At 42.6% G+C, this 22,171-nt stretch overlaps 1 protein-coding gene across 2 annotated transcripts in view; it reads right to left on the bottom strand.

Annotated features, from left to right (window-relative positions):
- The window catches only part of LOC116742526 (serine/threonine-protein kinase Sgk3), a 65,842-nt gene extending 46,050 nt beyond the window's left edge, over positions 1 to 19,792 (bottom strand). Inside the window, exons 1-3 of one of the 2 annotated variants that reach the window (XM_032610233.1) lie at positions 19,645 to 19,792; positions 6,429 to 6,483; positions 4,872 to 5,088 (exon numbers count right to left, since the gene is read on the bottom strand). Coding sequence is in view for 1 of the 2 variants with exons in the window: in XM_032610234.1 (XP_032466125.1) it covers positions 4,872 to 4,949 (78 nt within the window). In the remaining variant the exon portion in view is untranslated. Of the gene's footprint in view, positions 1 to 4,871; positions 5,089 to 6,428; positions 6,484 to 19,644 lie in introns of those variants that run through there. The other variant, XM_032610234.1, reaches the window with a different exon arrangement.
- Between the last annotated feature and the right edge of the window lie 2,379 nt (positions 19,793 to 22,171).

The following is a 22,171-nucleotide window of genomic DNA, read 5'->3' as shown; positions in this document are numbered from 1 at the left end:
TTATGAAATATTTCCATAGTTTTCAGAGAATAACACAATGAATACCCATGTACTCATTATTTAGATACTCTGAATTCTAACATTTGGCCATTCTTGTTTCAGATTTTCTTCCCCCAAAATAAAACATTATAGTTTCAGCGGATGCCATTCTGCTCTCTTCTTCCCCAGCAGTAACCACTACCACGAAATGATAAAGTATTTTCAAAAGGAATGCCTGGAACACAGTAAACACTAAATTATTAGTTCTCCTCCTTTCAGGGCATCTTTTACACAGTATTTTTCAAACTAAGAATTTATCCTCAGATTTCCTACTACCATCTTAACCTGTGTTTAATATTTTCATATATACATAATTTCACATAACCACAGTCAACAACCCTATGAGGAAATAAGCAGAATAAGCATTACAACCCCCATTACAGATGAGGAAATGATGGCCCCCCAAAGTTAAGTAACTTGCCCAAGTTCACAGACTTGTGAGACTAAAATCTAAATCTTCTAACCCTCCATGCACTAGAACAAGTATCAAATCAACAGTTATAATACAGAATTAACTCTCATAATTCGTCCCACAGATACTCTCAGAATATAATTCAACATACCAATGTACAGAAAACAATTTGGAACCCCAAAGATCTTTTATAATTGCTAAAGAGAAAAATAACAAGGATCCAGGTATATGAGGAAAGGTTCACTGATGTATGGCTTGGGTTATCAATCTCACTATTTTACAGTGAAGATTAGGGGAAAGAGATATTTACAATACAATTGTCCATAGTCTGTTAGATAACAGAGTAAACCAGGTTTATTTTAGACGACGGGCATACAAATATGTATAAACTATCCTTTCCCACAAAAGACTGGAAAGCTACACTCACCAGTTCATAGTTAGATAATACTGTGAAGAAAGATCTCCCTGATACTGCATATGATTATAATGTAGGAATTCTGCAGTATTGTTGAAGATATGGTCACATTAACAGGCCCCTAGTACGAGGGGCCCCAGAACGTAAAGCCATATCCCCCTGTGAGAAAGGGATCAGGTCTCACCTGGAAAGTGAAGCAAAGTCATTGTATCAGTTACCTGGATAAGTGATGAATCACTTAAGCAGAGACAAAAAGAGCATCCAGGCACCCTACGTGAGCAACAGGGGTAAGAGGATTTTCTGGTATTAACTAAGAGGACATCAAGTTGTCCTAAAGGAAGCTACTGGGTGTAAGATATCAGAATCATTTATAAGATGACACTGCTCCCATGGGAGAGAGTGCAGAAGTAGAGGAAAAAGAACCTAGTCTGGGTGCTGACAAAAGTTGAGCCATGTTTTTAGGAGGAGACTACAGATTTATCTCCTACAGCATTCAGGATCAGATAGGCCTGGAAGCAGGCCTGCTGCCAAAGGATCAGATACTTAGGTTTATATGATTACGAGATTCTTGAACAAACAGCACTGTTAGTGCTGACTTCCCAGTGGGATAAGTTGGCTTCCCACAGATACTCAAGTACAGCCAAGATGAGAACCCAAACCTAGGTTCCAGGCCAAAGCAGTTCTGCTGCAACTCTATTTACAGGAGCTTAAGATAAAGCCCTGTGAAGTTATTAATTGGCAGGATGATTTATGAACAAGGGCTTATTAAGTAAGTTCTAATAAAATACCAACAGGCAAAAACAAAACCTCTTCAAATTTTAAAAAACACTCTCATTTGCAAAAATGCACAAAATTTCACAGAAATAGTACAATAATAACAGTACAATAAATCTTATTAAGTTTTTTTAAAAAATATTTCCTTGTTGCCTGTCTTGCCCCACCAGAATGTAAGTTCTTTGAGAGCAAGGGCTGTATCATTCTTGCTACCCACTGTATTCCCAGTGCCTAGAACAGCCCTGGTATAAGACAAGAAACTCAAGGACAATTTGTTGAGTGGATAAATGAAAGTATAATTTAGACTTGGTTTAAGCCAAGACATCCTAGAACACAGTGCATTTCTCTGTAAAGTCATTTAAAAGACACATGAAAACTAGAGTATAAAAATATTATTGAGGGGCTTCCCTGGTGGTGCAGTGGTTGAGAGTCCGCCTGCCGATGCAGGGGACACGGGTTTGTGCCCCGGTCCGGGAGGATCCCTCATGCCGCGGAGCGGCTGGGCCCGTGAGCCATGGCCACTGGGCCTGCGTGTCCAGAGTCTGTGCTCCGCAACAGGAGAGGCCACAGGGGTGAGAGGCCCGCGTACCGCAAAAAAAAAAAAAAAAAAAAAAATATATATATATTATTGAATAGTTAACGCAGTGTCTATTTTTGTTCCCCAATAATACACAGACATGCTGAAGCTGGACAGAGTCTGTGCTGGGTGGGGTCGGGTCTATCTGTGTTGAGTAGAATCAAGTTTCCTGAGGACTGGGGACTGTACTGCAGTGATCAGCAACTAACATGTGAACTTAATCCTACTTTTCATTCAACTTCAATTCAACAAATACTTACTGAACCTCCATCTCTGTTCTAGGTACTGGTGAAACAATAGTGCGGGAGGTTCTTGCTTCAAAGAACAAATTCAGGGAAAGCACACATAAATAAACCCAAAGTATGTCAGGTGGTGATAACTGCTATTAAAAAACTACACAGGGTAAGCAGGACAGAGTGTGAAGATGCTATTTTATACAGGGTGGTCAGAAAAACCCTCTCTAACAACAAGGCAACATCTGAGCATCTGAAGGAAGGAAGTGAACAAGGGGATCTGGATAGAGCCTTGGAGAACTCAGGCGACACCTCTGGGGACAGCTGGTAAGAGTGACACTATAGGCCTCCTCGACCTTTTCACAGAAGACGTGGAAATACCTCTACCACGAAAAACAAAAGGACACCTGAGATAAGATCGCCTGTAGATAAGATAAGGCGATCGCCATCGCCTGTATTTGCTATGTATGAACTTCCATCAAACTTGGCAGGAGGTTATGCCCTTGAAGGAGAGAATGGTCCAAAGGTAAATGTAAGGAGAGGGAAGGAAGGAAAACTTCACACACTCCACTATCTCATGCTAAGTATACCGACCTCTTGTTTACCATCAATATGATGTTTCTAAAACCGGCTTATACGAATGCGGAAGAAACGCTGAAGGTACTGCTGCAACATCTGCGGAGAGGCAAATGGCCAGACACACACTGCAACCCCTCTGCTCTGGGCTTCTCTGCAGGGTGTGGAGGTATGCTTACTAAGGAAGGGAGAACAGAAGACAGAAGGGCTGTTTCCAGCTCCTTGTCTGAGGCTCTGGGAGAAAACCACCATTGGGGGTTAAGAAGGCAGAGTGGGGTGGTCCAAGGGTTTAGTTTAACTCCTCAGCTTTCCTCAACTCCCATGTGACATGGACCTGAGCTGAAAGTCACTTGTCATGGCACTCAGCTGGCAGGGGCCGGGTGACCCCCTGGTCAGAGACCAGGGTAGACCACCTGAGTCAGGAGAAGGTGGAGGGCACGCAGAGCTTCAGTGGGGTCTACAGCCATCACGCGCCAAGGGGAAGCTGAGTCAGCAGTCAGTCACCACGACCCTTGCCAAGCCAACAAAGGGCAGATCACAAATCAGTTCATCAACTGCAGATGCCAGCAGTGGATGCCAACAAAATGCCCAGGACTGGCAGGTCAACCACAGCTGGATGTCTGCCAGACCAGTCACTCTACACCTGGAATGGCAAAGATCTAGACAATGACAAGAATGCCAAGCCTTCACCAGGCTACCGTGAGGTCAGTCATCAACTGAACAAACACTGTGAAAGGGGACACCTCTCCTGCCACAAACCATGATGCCAAGTCGGAGAAGGAGTGTGTGTTCAAATAAGAGAAAGAGAGCACAATGAAGATAGGCTGGGCATTTTTACTTAAAAGAACTGCTTAGGGCTTCCCTGGTGGCACAGTGGTTGAGAGTCCGCCTGCCGATGCAGGGGACACGGGTTCGTGCCCCGGTCCGGGAAGATCCCACGTGCCGCGGGCGGCTGGGCCCGTGAGGCATGGCCACTGAGCCTGCACGTCTGGAGCCTGTGCTCCGCAACGGGAGACGCCACAACAGTGAAAGGCCCGCGTACCGCCAAAAAAAAAAAAAAGAACTGCTTAAATTTTAGCTCAAACTGTTGAACAGAATTGGGTTAAATGAATTTCTTCACACTGCTCAGTGGGTGGGGCTTTACAAGGAAGGCCAGATCAGTTACAGACACAATAAATGACATTTTTTTCAGGGAGAGGAGGACAGATCTCTGTATATACTAACAAGACTACTGGAACTAAATATAATACGTTTCATTACACTAATTAGAAAAGTGACTATTCTCCAAATAGCAGTCACTGATACACTGACTCAGCCAAATATTCATTGTGCTTATTCTTTATAAAGTCCTACAGTAGATACCATGGTGATAAAAAGTAAAATTAGAAATGGACTTTACCTTTATGGTGAAAAAATGAGTTAGAATACTCATTTAAAAATATTTTTTAAATGGAGATAGAAAATGACAAATGTCTTAAGAAAGATACTGTGGAAATTTCAAGACAGTGGTTCTTCACATGGGATCAATGAATTTTGGAGTCCATTGACACCTTGAGATGTGATGTGTCACAGAACCACGTGTATGCACATTCTCTGGTGAGATGGTCTATCAGACAGTTTCACAAGTTTCTCCAAAGGGAGAGGTAAACAGACAAAACTCTGCACTAAAAAAGGAAATTGTATTCCATTATAGTACACAGAGAAGACTCTGGAGGATATATCATTTGAAAGATAAGTAAAATCTGCAAAGTCTGGGGAGGCCATTCTAGGGTAAGGAAGAACAGCAGAATTGGAAATATTCTCTACGTTCCATTTTGTTCCATATGCTTTATATTACATACTTACAGTAAACCTCTTCTTTTTCTCTCTGTGTTCATCAGAGCTGGGAATGCTTACACTTGGACAGCTTTCCTTGTAGTCCATGGTATAATCCCTTTGAGTTTACTGCCTCAAAAGGACACCAAAAAGTGAGTCCGAAGAAATAGTCAGCAGAGGACAAACACAATTAGCTAATCCAAAACATAAAACCTCTTGAGGTAATGTTCAAATTCCATCATGCAACCTTAACCAACAGAAAAAAAAAAAAAAATTAGCAAAATGATTTTAAAATACCGTAATTTGCCATTCCTTGCTCACAGAACCCATTTTATGCTTATTCTGCCAGGAATTTACCTTTGATCATAAGTCTCAGCCCAGGTGAAAAACACAGTTTCTGTTATGTCCCTGTCGATAGCTAAGTCACAATCAAACATTTACGTCCCATCTACCTTCTTTTCTACTAAGAAACTCCGGGAGTTTATACACCATGGCTCATATGGACTAAGGGCTCTCAACTAAAAGGACTCTAGTTTGATGGATTTAAGAGCAGGGTTTTTCAAAGGATGGTTTTCAAGCTTCTAGCATCAAGATGAACAGGTGAAGTTTGCTTCAGATTAGGAACCTGTATGGTAAGCTAATTATTTACCCCCCATTTACCAAATGAGGCAACTGTCACACAGACAGGTTAAATGATTTGAAGCCAAGCTGTCTGGCTCCAGGGTCCTGACTCTTACCCACTGTGCTAGGCTGCATTTTAACAACTATGGATAATTCTTATGCACTGGACCCCTGGTCAGAGATATTACAGTAGATCTTCATACAAAACAAATACAATTATGCTAATATTATCATCCCACCCACGGACAAAGGGCTCAAGATGTCACACTGATGTCACCTTTGCTACACACAGTAGCCCACAGTCTCCACTGACACCAAATAATACCTTTTAAAGGGTGAGTCTGCCAGGTTCCCTCGGTGATTAATTTCAGGAAGTCACTGTGACTGATCTAACATTTGCAAATAAATTATATTCAAGTAACGATTTCAAATATCTATCAGCAGACATCAAATAATCAGGTATAATGAAATGTAACTGATTACAAAGGTGGTTCCTTTGAGATGATTCAAAGCCTACTTTGTTGGATTTGCTGCTGGAAATGCAGTCAGGAAGGATTTATGTGCAGTTAAATTAGTTGTTAGAAAACATGGTCCCCTCCTAAGCTTAGGGTGCAGCATTTGTTACAAGTTAGAGTACCCTAAAACCCCACAAGAGCAGCTCCCCCCCCCTCCTCCACTAGACCAGGGCACCATCTTGACAAGAGCCTTGTCCTCCAGGCACAGTGCTCTTCTGCTAAGCAATCAGAGCAAGTGGAACTACAGCTCTTCAAAGGCAGGTGAGCCCTGTCCAGGAGCCCCAGGACCCACACCAGCGCATTCTGCTCCATCTGCAGCAGACATGATGAGAGGGTGAAGGTTATGGTGCTACACTAGCCGCACCTGTCCCTTGAGAATGTGGATCCAGGGGGTGGTAGGGCCTGCTGGTACTACATTTACGTACGCGCTTGAAAGCCTACTGTGCCTTACCGTGCGTGGTCCGGAGGAGCAGAACTAAAGGAGAACATCACGCCTCAGGCCTTCCCTATGGAATGGACATTAAGATATGACATTAAGTGGCATCAGGAACAGACGAGGGAGAAAGACCTGGGGGGGAAGGATAAGTTGTCCACACAAGGTGCCCAGGGGACATCTCAGCCTACGTGGACAGCAGGCGGTTAAGTGTAGAGCCCAGCACTCAAGGGGCACACTCAAATCTGGGCCAGAAATACCAGTCTGGCAAGAGTGCTAAATGGTCCCCATTTGCCCTTCCAGATCCAACACCACGCTTCTCCCCCCCACACGGCCCAGAAGGCGGGCCTCTGTGGACCTCACACTGAGGCAGCCTGCCTCCCGCCCTTGCCCTCTGGCTTCTGGTTGGGTTCATCCAATGCGAGGCATTAGCAGGAGTTGGAAGGGTAGGAGGTATTTAGTTCTCCTCCTCCCTTTCTAACAGGCAGCGGTTTCTCCACCCAAGGCCACAGTCCCCACCAGGTGACCCCTCTCCCACAGCTACAGTTAAAGGCCTGGGAGTAGTACGGCTTCCAAACAGTGTTAGAAGGGGTGCTTCACCACGCCCTGCTGCTGCTGCTTCTGTCACCTCTGCCCACAACAGCTTAGTAAATAGTCCTTTTGTTCGAGTCCCTTCAATTACTCAAGTGTGTCACGACTGATGCAGTAACTGCTGCCAAGAATGACCCCAGGAAACAGACCCTCAAAAATGGGATGCATGTTTGATGCATCCTGATAACCTTCCTATAGAGGGAGGGGAGGGGAAACTGATAATCTGGCACATAGTGATACCAAGATCACTCAAATTCCCTGTCCCAGGATGAAGTATAGGTGGTGAGCAAGGTGCTGTAAGTCCAAGTAGATGATGAAAATGTTGATTTCAAAGATTGTGACATGGGCTGCGGCTGCTTCTGATGGTCTTTGAGAATGTGCACCAAGCAAACGACAAATTGAAAGTTATGAATTCCCAAACAGGTGAGTGGAAAATCTATGGCTGTTATAAAGGAGTCCTTTTTTTCTAATAGCTGCTAATCTGACAGGGCTAAGGATCAAGCCACAGTTTGATGATAAGGGCTGCAGAACCAATTAAACATGCAACCCTGCAAAGTCAAATGATCCTAAATCATGGATGCAGGCACTGGGGCAGATACAAATGAGGCTAAGAATGTTGAACTCCACATTCAGCTGAACATGTCTGCTGAAAGCAGCAATTTACAGCCCTCTGAGAAGACCCAGCCTCCTAACCCACCTCCCATAAAACCCTTTCAAGTTGTTTCACAAGGGGATGCCACTTCTCTTCACCACCTACTCCCACTAACCCCTCATGGCCTCCTAATGGGAATTAGGTGCCAAAAGAGCCCCGAAAGAAGTTCAAAGCCTACTGAGAGGAGCCTAACATTCACAGGATGTTAGACCAAGGAGGACTGAGTGTTAAGATTGCTGTGGCCCCACACACAGCCACAGATGTATCCCCCCAAGCTTTCTCCAGACCTTACCCAAGAGGTACCAGCAGCCATTCACAAGGGTGACTGTCCACTGGGGAAAGAGAAATGCGTAGTCTTTCCAAGGGTTACCGCACACTAGCTCTGAACTAATCCCAGGAGACCTAAAACGTGGTCCACCAGTCAGAGCACCCATCTCACTCCAGAGAGGAGGTGAGAGATAAAGTCAACCCTGGTATCTCATGGTAGGTCCAAGGGGAGCACAGGCCCATCCTGTGGTTATTTCCCTAGTCCTAGAATTTTAGTGGAAATAGATATACTTAGTAACTGGCCAAATCCCTGCATTGATTCCCTGTTCTGTCATAAAAGCCATTAGGGAAGACAGGGCCATGAAGAAGCCCTTGGAACTCTCCCCCGTTTCCCCACAAAGAAAGCAAACCAATAACTATACCCCATCCCTGGAGAAGCTCACAAACCAGTACCACTATCAAAAATTTGAAGGATGCAGGGGTGTTGGTTCCTATTACATCCCCGTTTGGCATGCCTGTTTACCTAGACCAAAGGCAAAAGACCTTAGAGCATGACTATGGATCACTACAAATTTAACCAGATGGTGATGCCAATCACGACTGCAATTCCAGATGGGATATTTTTGCTGGAGAAAATAAGCATAACCCCTGACATCTGGTAAGCAGCTACTGACCTGGCAGAGGGTAAGGGGAACGTAAAATAAGTACTAGAAGAAAAAAGGAATGATTACCAACTCGAGTCAAAAGATTAGCTACAGACGCAGAGACTACAGCAGCTTTGTTTTAGTTTTTTTCTGTTACGTTACACAAAGAACACTAGCAGTGCCTCCATGGGGGAGCACGAATGAACTGGCTGCAGTGACTAGAGGGCATTGCGTTTCCCGAGTTAGGAACGGGAGCTTTACGCCCAAAGGGTGAGTGAATGCTAATGGACAGAAAGAAGAAGACTGCGCTGGATATTCTCTATTTTCCTTTTCAGATCCATCTCCACCCTGCTCCACACCCCAGGGCACCAACCTCTAAAGCCTGCACCCCACAGGCTCCCTTGTCCTCTAGCTGCTGGCTGATTTCATCCAGAGAGGCACTGGCAGGACACGGGGTGGAAAGAAAAGGATCAGGAAACTGAATTCCTCACCCTGCTCCCTCCTGGGCAGGCTGCTGCTTGGCACTTGCTGCGTTCCTCTCTGTAAGACCAAAGCTTCTGTCAGGAGATCCTTTCTCCTTCCTCCTATGACTACAAATTGTACAAATGTACAGTTCTCTACCCCGGGTCCTTGGACACGTTTAAATTATCTGAGCCTTAGTTTCCTAATCTAGGAAGTGAAGCTAGCAACACTTCATATGGTTGTTTTAAGGATTCGAGATGAGTGTAAAAAACCCAGCACTGCACAGGCAGTCAATAAACTGAATCAAGTACATTAACAACTTGTTTCAAATTTGTTTTTATTCCTTCATTCAACAAACACTTATTAAAGCTTTCACTATGCATTAAGCAACAGAAAGACAAAGCTAAAATTCTGCTTGCAAGGAACTTACCTAATGAGGTTGAATGATAAGCAGTACAGAACTTTCAATAGTTGGCTAAGTATGATTTCAGATGCATGCATGGTACACTCTGAGAGCACAGAAAAGGGACACAGACGCGGACTGTCATGTATCCTCAGTCTTGCTAAAAATAAAGCCAAGCAGGCATGGGAGCAGAAGTTTGAAAGATATCACACTTGTTTGCCTCAATTTTCTCTGGAAAAAGGAGCTAAAGTCATAGGTTAGAAATGAATATATTGCTGTGAAGAAAAACGTAGAAAGATTAAATCACTTGCCCTAGCTAGTATTCAGCAAACAGGCGATAGAGCTAGGGTTCAAATCAAATCTGTTCAACTCCAAAATCTGTATGTATTAGTTTGCTGTACCACATTGTCTCTCCTTAAGAAAGATTTTCCTTTCCTTAAAACTAAATCAAACGGGCAACCTAACAATATTTAACATTCAGTGGCTAAGCAAGGTTATAAACCAGACTGTGCTTTACTTGTATTAATCTGATTGCTCCTCACAACAGCCCCACTGAGAGGAAACCCACCAGAAAATGAAGCATAAAAAGATGAAGTAGGGCTTCCCTGGTGGCACAGTGGTTGAGAGTCTGCCTGCCGATGCAGGGGACACGGGTTCGTGCCCTGGTCCGGGAAGATCCCACATGCCGCGGAGCGGCTGGGCCCGTGAGCCATGGCCGCTGAGCCTGCGCAACCGGAGCCTGTGCTCCGCAACGGGAGAGGCCACAACAGTGAGAGGCCCGCTTACCGAAAAAAAAAAAAGATGAAGTAACCCACCCCAGTTAGTGGAGTCAGGATTTGAACCAGCAGTGGTCTGACTTTAGAACCTTTACCCATTATACCACACTGCCTCTCCAACATATATATACTCTAAAGAGTCCTCTGGAAGGCAATGAAGAAGGTTCATAGATGTTATTTTTAAGTGGTCAGAAGTAAAATTTTGAAAAAGCAACCCTATTGCTGTAAATTTAAGGTATATTTATTCTGTAAAACTGAAGCAATTAAAATTCTGCAAAATCATCCAGTGGCCAGGCAGCCCAATAAAACAGAATGAGAAGAGGACTGATGTAAGAATCCCACACTAAGAAAGAATAGAATAAAAAGCTGTGTTCACGTGGGAATAAAAGTTGGGACTTTGGGGCAGGTTAATAGGTATGCAGGGCTTTTCAAAGAGGAACCAGAAAAGAATCTGCCTTCACTCTGCTGGAGAGTCACAAGATAATCTTGTACATTGGTTCCCAGGAGCAGCTGGCTTGCCTAGGGGTAGATCACATGGCTCTAAGGAGACGTAGTTCAGATACTAACCCAGAAAGGAAGAGCTAACCTTAACATCCAGCTAATGAAATAACTCAGACAAGCCCAACATAACAAAAAGAAGTGGGTCAGATGAGGATAGAACTTTCAGAAGCCAGCTGGATCTTAGGAGTGAGAGTGCTTGGCCAAGATAATGTAACAGCTAGTAAATATTGTATTTATAGTGGTTCTCAACAGGGGAACATTTGGCAATGTCCAGAGACATTTTTGGTTGTCACAGCTTGGGCGGCTGCTAGTGGCTACATGTCAAGGATCATGCTAAGCATCCTACAATGCACAGGACAATCCCTACAACAGAAAATGACCTGGCTCAGAACGTCAGTACTGCTGAGGCTGAGAAACTAACATTTACTGAGTACTAACACCAGGCACCCCCGTTTTATGTGTTCACATGTAACACATCACTTACTCCTCACAGAAGTGTCATTATTCCCATTTTACAGATGAAGAAACCTAGGCTATCAGCTCCACATCCTCACACCGCTTTGGGTGGCAGCACTGTGAAGTGAACACGGCTCTGACCCAAGAGCCCAGTGTGAACATGCTGCCTCTCAATTTCCTATGGTACTGCTGCACACACGCCCTTCTTCTAAATCACCTCTGGAAAAACAAGAGCTGACACCAAGTGTCCATTAGCACCTGGGTTATAGAGAGAGACACGCATAGGAAAAGCAGCTTTCAACTCGGCCACTAGGAGGGGTCAGTGCAGCACAGAGTGTCAGAAGTGCTGCGGAAGACATCACCCATCAACATCTAACCAACAGCTTAGTACAGAGCAGGCGGGGGGGGGGTCCCATCACAAGGACGATCAAGGGCTAAATTATGAAATAAAGACAATACAAAAAGGGATGCTACCACAGGATTTTTTAAAGCATTAATAGATTTATATTTTTAATTTGGGGCCTGTAAAAAGTAGAAATATGAAAAAAAGATGAAATTTCATGATAGAAAACTGTCCAAATTCATGTTATATTAAATTTTTTTGATAAATATTGATTAAAATAGATGGATATTAGTTAAGGATTTCTTTTTTTTTTTTTTTTTAAAGAATTTTCCCCTTCATTACCATGCCCATCTTCTTGTCCATTGTATGCAATTATTGTCCTTGTCCATCTTTGTTTCAGACAGCCAAAAAAAAAAAAAAAAAAAAATGTTCATAAGAAAGTCAAAAGATTCTTAGGCTTTTCCCTCTAAAATATAAGCAGAGACATTCTTAACTCCATTTCCTTCACAATCATGAAGACTGTTTGGTACTGACTAGTGGACCCTACCCAAATTACAAGGTAGATACATTTATAATTATCAGTATCCACTTAACTAATATGGCAGAGAAGGGTCAGTGATTCATACCAAAGCACAAAGGGAAATTAAGAACAATCCTGTTCCAAAAGGAAGGCACAGGCCTAGAAGAGCTACAGATTTTCTTCATCCAGGGGGACAGCACTGGATGCTGTGTGTTTGGAAACAAGGATCCAAAGGAGGGAGCCGACAGAGACAATCGAGGAAGAGACAAAAGAAAATCTGTGCACAGGCTTTGGGCATGGCATGGGGACTGGTATGAGAAATGGGAGATGGGGACTGACCCAGAGAATAAGAAAAAGAATTGGGGGTGGGATGAGGGCAGGAATTATTCCCTAGGAGGGTACAGGTCAAGCAGACAGGTTTCATTTTAAACTATATTAAAAGCATCTTCCCAGGACACTCTTACCCCAAGCTAACTGGTTACTTTATTGAAAGTTTACTGTAACAGTATATAATCTGTATCTGTTTATTTCCCCCTCACAGAATACCAGCTCCAAATATATCTGAAATGTTTCAAGAGAAACAAAGCACATCTTTGTCACATCTGTAAATTAAGTTCATTGCAGAAGAGGTGAAAATTCTAACAGGATCTGCCAATGGAAGATACATAGTAACCTTCCCACACATATCACATGATGAATCCGTTACAACTTTTCCTGTTTTCCTTCCTTACTCCTATATCCTTTCTCTAATTCCCACCCCACCCCCTCTTTGATTTCTCTCTCATTCTGTAATCACAAAGCAGTCCTAGTTTTTCATAGGTTTATTGTATCTCTTACTTGAGACATCTTTTATTTATCCTAATTCTCGATAAAGAAAAGTGATTTAAGAATCAGAAATAAAATCTATGCAAAATATCCAATGGGGAGGCACAATACAGAATAATCTGCATCCAACAATTTGATAGGGCTGTTCCAGAATCTGGACAAAAGTTATGTGAGTCTTGGTTTTCTGAAACTGGCTGCATTTTATTAAAGACATCTGAGGAAGGGACTGAGTGAGGAGGTGGAAGTAACTGCTGACAGTCCGTTGTTCTCCAATACTGAAATCAAAACTGCCAGGAGAAACAGGAAGGCCTGAAACTTACCGCAACTAACATGCCCCTCCACTGGTTCCAGAAAAACAGGGCAAGGGTGTAATTGCAGCAGCAATGATCTGCTCTATTCTCCTTGGCCTCTCAAGGCCACCATCTTGGGTTCCCCATCACCAGAACGCCTGCCCTACTTCCAGCTTCCCAAGCTTTCCCACTGAGAGGCACACTACCACATAGAACACTTCCAAGGATGACTCCCTGGGGGACTGTGATCACTGGCAGAGAGATGGGGGGATGGTTGACTACACGAGCAAAAGAAAAGTGAAGGGGGGATTCACATGGAACCACCAATGGCAAAATACTGCAGGCCACAGGAAGCCTAGGGTAAAGCTCTTCTAACTGGGGAGGTTGGGAGAATTCAGATTGAGGAGGTATCAAAAAATCCAAAAAACAAAAACCTAACTAAAAAAAAACCCCACAAAAAAAACAATCACCATCACATCTCACAGTCTCTTGGGAGCACCTCCAACCTGGGATCTCTGCTCTGTTCTAACCCCCTTCCAATCCATTCTTCCCACAGCAGACAGAGTGATTTTTTTAAATCACTGTAAATCTGATAATTTCACGCCTTTGCTTAAGCTCTTTCCAGAATCACCAATTTCTCCCCCTTTACTAGATCAATTCATTACTATACATACTAATATGCTAAAATATCTTAATAAAATTCTCCCTAAAAATACAGATTGATTTATTTAACAGATACTTACACAGTGCTTACCATGTACTACAGATATGTAATTAGTCTATGCCCCAACTTTCATTATTTACATGAATGATCCTATCTGATAACACCCTTAACTAAGGTGTTTTATAAACAAGGAAAACTCAGGGTAAACACAGGTGTATAACAGGGTGATATGGATACTTTACTTCAAAGCAAATATTTGTTTTCAAGATTTTGCTTCTGACAGTAAAACTTCACTGGTTAGCACATTAAAAGAAATTTCCCAAAGGACAAAATTTACAACCAATTACAAATTCAAATTATCATACACTTTAAATATAAGCTGTAGTATGTTAGCTTTAAATCCTGACCTACATTAGCTGTTGTCAGTAAAGATAATATGCAGAATTTTACCTTAAAGTTTTAACATTTCAAAAATTAGGACTTAACCCAATCAAATATGGGCAGAAGATCTAAATAGACATCTCTCCAGAGTCATGGACATATACACACTAACAAACGTAGTAAGGTAGATAGCTAGGGGGAAGCAGCCGAAAGGCACAGGGATATTAGCTCGGTGCTTTGTGACAGCCTGGAGGGGTGGGATGGGGAGAGTGGGAGGGAGGGAGACGCAAGAGGGAAGACATATGGGAACATATGTATATGTATAGCTGATTCACTTTGTTATAAAGCAGAAACTAACACATCATTGTAAAGCAATTATACCCCAATAAAGATGTTTAAAAATAAATAAATAAATAAAAAATAAATAGACATCTCTCCAAAGAAGACATACAAATGGCCAAAAAGCACATGAAAGGATGTTCAACATCACTAATTATTAAGAGAAATGCAAATCAAAGCTACAATGAGGTATCACATTACACCGGTCAGAATGGCCATCATCAAAAAATCTACAAACAATAAATGCTGGTGACGGTGTGGAGAAAAGGGAACCCTCCTACACCGTTGGTGGGAATGTAAATTGGTACAACCATTATGGAGAACAGTATGGAGGTTCCTTAAAAAACTAAATGCAGAACTATCATATGATCCAGCAATCCCACTCCTGGGCATATATCTGGAGAAAACTGTAATTCGAAAAGACACATGCACCCCAATATTCACTGCAGCACTGTTTACAATAGCCAAGACATGGAAGCAACCTAAATGTCCATCAAGAGAGGAGTGGATAAAGAAGATGTGGTACATTTATACAATGGAATATTACTCAACCATAAAAAAAGAATGAAATAATGCCATTTGTAGCAACATGGATGGACCTACAGATTGTTATACTGAGTGAAGTCAGACACAGACAAATATATGACATTGCTTACATGTGGAATCTAAAAATCGTACAAATGAACTTATATATAAAACAGAAATAGAGTCACAGATGTAGAAAACAAGCCTATGGCCACCAGCAGGGAAAGAGGGGGGGATAAACAGAGAATGAGATTGATATATACACAGTACTATATATAAAATAGATAACTAATAAGTACCTACAGGGAACTCTACTCATTGCTCTGTAATAACCTATATGGGAAAATAATCTATAAGAGTGGATATATGTATATGTATAACTGATTCACTTTGCTGTACACCTGAAACTAACACAACATTGTACATTAACTATACTCCAATAAAAATTATTTTTAAAAACCCACAAAAATTAGGATTTAGATACATATATTTTTTCCCTATCAACTCTTTCCTGTCAACAGAAACTGCAGATTCATTCCAGGAATGGTAAAATAAATTTAGATGATACTTGTAAGAAAATAAATTAGGCTAATGGGTGCCCTAGAATGGGAAAACCCCAATTGAGGTTTGGGAGGCAAGAGAAAAGAAAAGAGAATTAAATTGCAGAAGTGTCTACACAAGTTCCTGAAACAAGTTTTAATCTATAAGAAAAAAATCACAAGTAAAATAAAAGCATTCACTCAACTGGAATATGTGCAAGCGTATGTTTATAATGAAATGAAGCAAAACATAGTAAATCAAATGCTGATAGAAGACTTAATAAAACTGAAAGCTTCAACAAGAGACAAATTCAAGCATCTTATATCTATCACCTTTCTCTGAAGAGTTAAAAGCTTCTGGCATATATCTTCTCCATATATCCAGAAAATAAATGACGAAAGAAATATGAACATTTTATTAAACAACGAAGGGAAAGAAGGTAAACTATTCTCCACAGATCAGAAAAAGGAAGAGAATGTTCAGTCTTACCAGCTCAGAAAACAAAGGACAGTACTATTCGTGCCTAGAGATGCAAAAACAAAATAAAGCTTAGGAATAATTCCTCACAAGAAAATCCAAAGCTGCAGATGGCTCCATGAAGTCTGTCTTGTCCTAATGGTTTTCTGAGTGAGTTTATGTATTTTTTAAAATTAATTAATTAATTAATTTTTTGGCTGCGTTGGGTCTTTGTTGCTGCGCCCGGGGTTTCTCCAGTTGCGGCAAGCTGGCGCTACTCTTTGTTGCGATGCGCGGGCTTCAGCAGTTGTGGTTTTCAGGCGCTAGAGCACAGGCTCAGTAGTTGTGGCCCACAGGCTTAGTTGCTCCGCGGCATGTGGGATCTTCCCAGACCAGGGCTTGAACCCGTGTCCCCTGCATTGGCAGGCGGATTCTTAACCACTGTGCCACCAGGGAAGCCCTGTGTATATTTTTTAAACTTGTGCCTGTCCACCTTCGTGGATGTTGGGTTTGTTGCTCTCCCTGTACTTACTCCCTTCTAAAATTCAGACCTCAGTAACTTCATTGGAATCTTTTCAGGACTGAATTTCACCTGCCTTCTTCCTGAAGTGTCCATATTGTAGAAATGATGGTTGAGGCTCAATATTTAATGACTTAAAGACCCATTAAGGAGAACTTTAAGTTCACTTTTATTTAAAAAACAAATAAGTGGGTGTATATCTTATTTTTCCTCAAAAAAGTAACTGGAATTTGTGTGTGCATGCTTTCTGTCCTCCAGGAGCTTATATGTAGCAACAAAGAAAAGACAAATGCCCAAAGAATTACAATTCAAGGTAGAGTGTGATAAATTCTTAAAAAGGCATGAAAAAGTCACTAGAATTCAGAGGAAAGCAATACCACATCCAACTGAACCTATCTAGGTATTTGGGGTAGTGGTAACATGTAAGGGAGGTTTTGAAGCCTGGACACTCAAAAACAGAAAGAGCAGCATAAGTTCTCGGTACAAACAGGTTAACAGTCATTAGTCTAATTTGTCTGAATTCCTGCCTACTTGGAGGAAAAGACGGACTCATTAATAAAAAGAGAGAGAGAAACTGTCATGAAGCCACCTTGGGATTTTACAGGGTATTACCATTAAAGCCTTATTTTACTTTCACATTTACAAGCATAAGTTGGAAATCACTTTTCTTATATACAGGAGATAGAGACTGGAAAAGTGGATTTGAGATCATGTTGCAGAGAACTCTGAATGCCAGATTTCTCACTCTGGATTTCATTCTGCAGATAAGAATGTGAAGGCAAACGAAAAGGGAGCTGGTAGAGCTGTAGGTGTAGAGGAGGAAATGAAATGGAGGAGCGCCTGAAGAAATGGGAACTTGATAACTACTGGAATGGCAGGTTTGCAAAAAACTGGAGAAGTCAGTAGCTATTTGCACATGGAGTGCCAACTAGAAGGAGGACTTAACATTGCCTCAAGGTTTTATTCCTGGGTAACAGGAGAAATAACCAGAAATGGGGAGAGGGTGGAGCAGGGCAAAATGAATTGTGAATTGGCTTAAGTACTTACTAGCCCTAGTTGGAAATGTCTGCATGTGACACGCTCTGGTGTCAGGCATTGTTTCCAGGCGCTTAGGGTACAGCAGTGAACACAAGAGGCAAGCACCCTGCCCCCGTGGAACTTACCATCTAGTGGCAGACAAGAGATAACAGACAGATAAATAGACAAATACATATTATAGGAAGAGTAGGGTTGTATGGCATTTTAAATAGGAGGGTCTGACTGAGATAGTAACATCTGAACAAACACCCACAGGTGAGGGAGTGGCCTCTACAAGGAGCCAGGGAAGAGTCAGCAACTAACAGACCAATATCTCCAAATGATTTCACTCCATGATGCTTTTGAAGTTAGCAGCAACTGCAACGTATCTCTTACAGGAGGGGACCCAGTCCTATTTCCTTGGGCTAGCATTCCATGCCTATCTTACCCAATCAAGAAAACTTCACTAATAACACAATGATAACAAACCGCCTAGAAGGTCAATTTGTTTATACTGGCTGTTCACATTCCCTACATGAGAGAAAAGGAGTGCATAAAACAACAAAACCAAAGCACTGCTAGAACATGTTTGTACAAAGCTTAAGAAGACAATCCTCTTGTTCTCAAAGCAATCATTGATGTAGCAACTTTCAGACTTGTGATTTAAATCAAAGGTGCTGAAGAATGATTATGAATCATGCAGTTAAGCTACCAAGCAGGATGTTGCTGAGAGAAAAATTATTCACAGCACCATAAAACTGTCAAAAATAAAAATAGTACTATTATCAACACAAGAAGTAATATCATCCTTTGCTTTTATAATTTGTTGCTCAGCAGAGCTGAATTCTGGTCTAAGCCCTGTCATTTATTGCTTTTGGGTTTTGGGGCCTCATCCTTATTTATAAAGGGCAGCCCATCTGATTTTTCAGATTCCTTTCAATTCTGAGTTTCCATGTGACAGGTTACGATTCTTATGATGTTTATTTAGTTTATGTATTTGGGTACTCTGGTTTACCTCATTTTGCAATAATATTACAAATAAGCACCCACCCAAAATAGTACAACTTATAAGTTCTGTATAAAGTGATATGAACTTCTTTTTAAGCACCAGAGCTTGGTGCTTAAAATGAGGCTACACTCACTGGAAAAGTGCTGCCTTTCTTCATGCCTCTTTCAGAACAACCTTCAAGACTGAGGTTTCTGTATCATTTGAGAGTGGCTTTGATTTGGAGCAAGGTAGGTGGATCACGTCTCTAGTACAACAGAAGAGTAATGAGACCTTTTCCAGTGGGACTCAGTCTTTGAATACTGTTCCAAAGGAATACCCAAGCAACAGCTCTGCAGAAGGTTTTTCTTTCTGCAGCTTTGAAGATTAATGCCCATCTGACTGCATAATAAAGAAAACAGCCATAGTTATTGTGGACTATGAGGCAAACACTAAGTAGTAACTCATTTAATCCTCATAAAAATCCTATAAGGCTGCATCTCTTCTTATTCTCATTTTTCATATGCAGAAGCAAAGTCATAGAGAAGTTAAGCAAATTGCCCAAGTTTTCACAATTAATAAGTAGATTCAAAGCCTGCTCGCTTAATCTCTACAATCCACTGCCTGTGTAAACCCCGGTGTCCTTGTTTAAATAACAGTCCCATTACCAGTCGCACTCTTCCTGCAATCTGAATAATAACACGAAGTCAAAATAAAGCCGCATCGTAAGTTCACTACCGAGTTTCTCCTCCAGTCCTGAACCACAAACCAGAAATGTATTTTAAAGAATACAAAGTCTCTGGAGTACCTGAGGTCTGTCGAGATTTGTGTGGTGCGTGGAGAGGGGGTGCTTCCCGGAACTAATGAGGTGAACAAGTGCTGCAAAACTAGAGCCCGACCCGGTCTCCCTCACTCGGGGTACTCACGCCACGCGGCCGCCAGCCAGCGCCCTGCGCTCCTACTCCGCGCGGAAGTGGCACCGGGGCCCGTCCGGCCAAACCACACCTGCCTCAGGCGCGCACCCGCGGGGTGCCTCCACCTGACCCACGTGGCGCAGGGCCCCCTGCCCATACTTACCTTCGGGGACCCACGCCCGGCGTGTGGCGAGCGGGAAGTGCCGCCACAGCTGCGCCACACTCCACCGGGTTCCACGCCGCGCCTCCCGCCCCCAGCGGCGCGCGCTGCGCTCCCTGCCCGGGCCAGACCTCCGGGCCCCGACCCCCGCGGCAGGGCCCGCCCCCACCAATCAACGGCGCCGTCTGGGCCGCTGGCCCCGCCCAAAGCGTGGAGGCAGGGCTTTTGCTCACTCAGCTCCGCCCCCGGCTCGCTCCGGGGTCTGTGCTTCCGAGAGGAGCTGTAGGCAAGGGTGCTGCTGGGAACGGCCTGCGGATGTGTGACCCCCGAGGGAGGAAGGGCTGGATGCAAGCAGAGGGGAGGGATAAAAGGAGAGAGACAGCCGTTGGGGTAAGAGGAAGAAAGGCTTGGGAAGGGGAAGAGAAGCCACTCTCCCCGGGTTCCAGCTAAGGTGTAGGACTGGGTGAGACATCTTAAAATAACGGCGTTCACTTAGGGCACTGACTAATCTCATTGTCTTCGGACAGGGCAGGAGTCACACACGGATTCTGGGTTCCATGCGTGAGAAGTCACAGGGAATGGGGTTTAGAGGGGCAAAGAAAGGAAGTAATTCATTTACTGATCTCCACCACACAGCCTCTTTGTTTTAAAAATTGTGGAAAGGACTCCCAGTAAGAATCCTCACTCCAGACTTAAATAAACGTTAATCATTCCCTCTCCCTTCAAACAGCTCCCCTCATACAACTTTTCAAGAGAGCAGACCTGAGTTTGTCATTAATGCCCATAGGGTACAACTGCAAGGTTTGCAATGGCGTGTATGGATAGAGAAAAAAATCAGACTACTGGAAAGGAATTATCTTAACTATTAATTTATTTGATTTGGGAAGGTGAAAAACGATTTGAGGAATCAAGTCAATAACTAATTGAATTATGGTGGGGTAAACACAAGACTCACTTTGCCAGCAAGCAGGATTGATACACAGTAACCTTTGCTAGAAGAATTTCAGAAAATAATGCCAAGAGGCCAGCCTAGCTGCGTGGCCTGAAGGAAAGTCACAATAAGGAAGTCCTCGATTTCCTTATCTGTAAAATGAAGAAATTAGGCCAGGTGCCCTCATGATCTCTAAATGCCCTTCCGCACTCCACGTCATCCTGCCAGGTTCAACAATTAAAGGAGGAGGACCACAGGGAAAGCGCTGTCCAGTCCGGAGCCACACAGAGAAATCGGGAATTTTTAGAAAAAGCCTCAGGGATCTCTGGTATCATTTCATTCAAGCTCTCCTCTCTGACTTTTCTATTTGTAATAATAATAACACTCTACTCCTAGCTCAAAACTTCAGGCTCTTCTTCCCACCCAATCCTCACATTTAGTCACTAGGTCTTTGGTTTTCTCCATTACAGGGTCTCTTCAATGACCCTTCTCATTTTCACTGTCATCTCTGTGCAAAGTACAAATTCAAAGAACTCAGAATCTTGCATCTGACCCCTACCTACTTTTTCTACCTAATCTCCAACCACTCTCTGTGTACACATTTGTCTGACAGACTGTGTCCTCACTGTACAGTATCCACAATGTACAGCCAACACTCCTGCCGCTGCCGCTGCAAACTTACAGCCACTGCTTCTCCACTCAGAATACCTCTCCTCAGTCCTAGCTACCTGTTGGGACTATGATAGCTCAGCTCAGGGACCTCTCTATGCAATAAAACTGCTATAATGCTTAGAATCTGTACTGCTCCACTTGGCACTTAGCAAGAACTACCTTGTTTTGTTTTCTCTCTTATTTATCATATTTACCTTCAAAACTAAACCATAAGCTACTCACTGGATGTGCCCAGGTTCCAGCCAATCCAGGAAGAAAAAGCTATTTTCAGTATCTCAAAAACCCTAAAAGAAATTATATGTTCATCAGCAATTAGGCTATCCAGGTTACCCACAACAGCAAGATTCTCTGTTTTTGTCTGAAATTTTACTGAAGTAACACCAATTACTTCAAGCGAACCAAAGCTTTGATGGATAGTTATATGTGACTGATTCAAAAAACAGGAAAATAAGTTATTAAATAAGACTTGTTTTGAAGACTACATCTTTGAGATTCATGGAGGTACATAAAAATAAAAAGTAACCTACCCATTCTTTGTCAGCCCATTGCCCAAACAGGTGATAAACCCATAGTAAGTGCTTAAAAATATATTCATCTGACTATGGTTATTTTCCATTTTCCTTAAGTCCCCTCTCTCCCTTGCTGTAATTAAAATACTGGTCTTTTCTTTTTCATGCAGATAAAATTGTTGGAGTTTCCCCTTCTAATTCCAAATAAACTTTCAAGAATAAGATAAACAAAAATCACTCAGTACTTCTTGGAGTTGGACTAGAAAGGTTTTTAGTGTTCCAGAAATAAACCCTCGATTCACAGTAAATTGCCTGTGTTAGGGGGCCCTACATACTATTAAGCTCTTTAGAAAGTAAAATTTCCTTAACTGCAACCTTGCCGAAATGACACAAGTAGAAGCAGAACCAAGTTTGCAGA

This window comes from Phocoena sinus, chromosome 17, assembly GCF_008692025.1.
Source record: "Phocoena sinus isolate mPhoSin1 chromosome 17, mPhoSin1.pri, whole genome shotgun sequence".
Lineage (NCBI taxonomy): Eukaryota > Metazoa > Chordata > Mammalia > Artiodactyla > Phocoenidae > Phocoena > Phocoena sinus.
The sequence above is the reverse complement of the archived record's forward strand: the minus strand, read 5'-3'. Positions and strand labels throughout refer to the sequence as shown.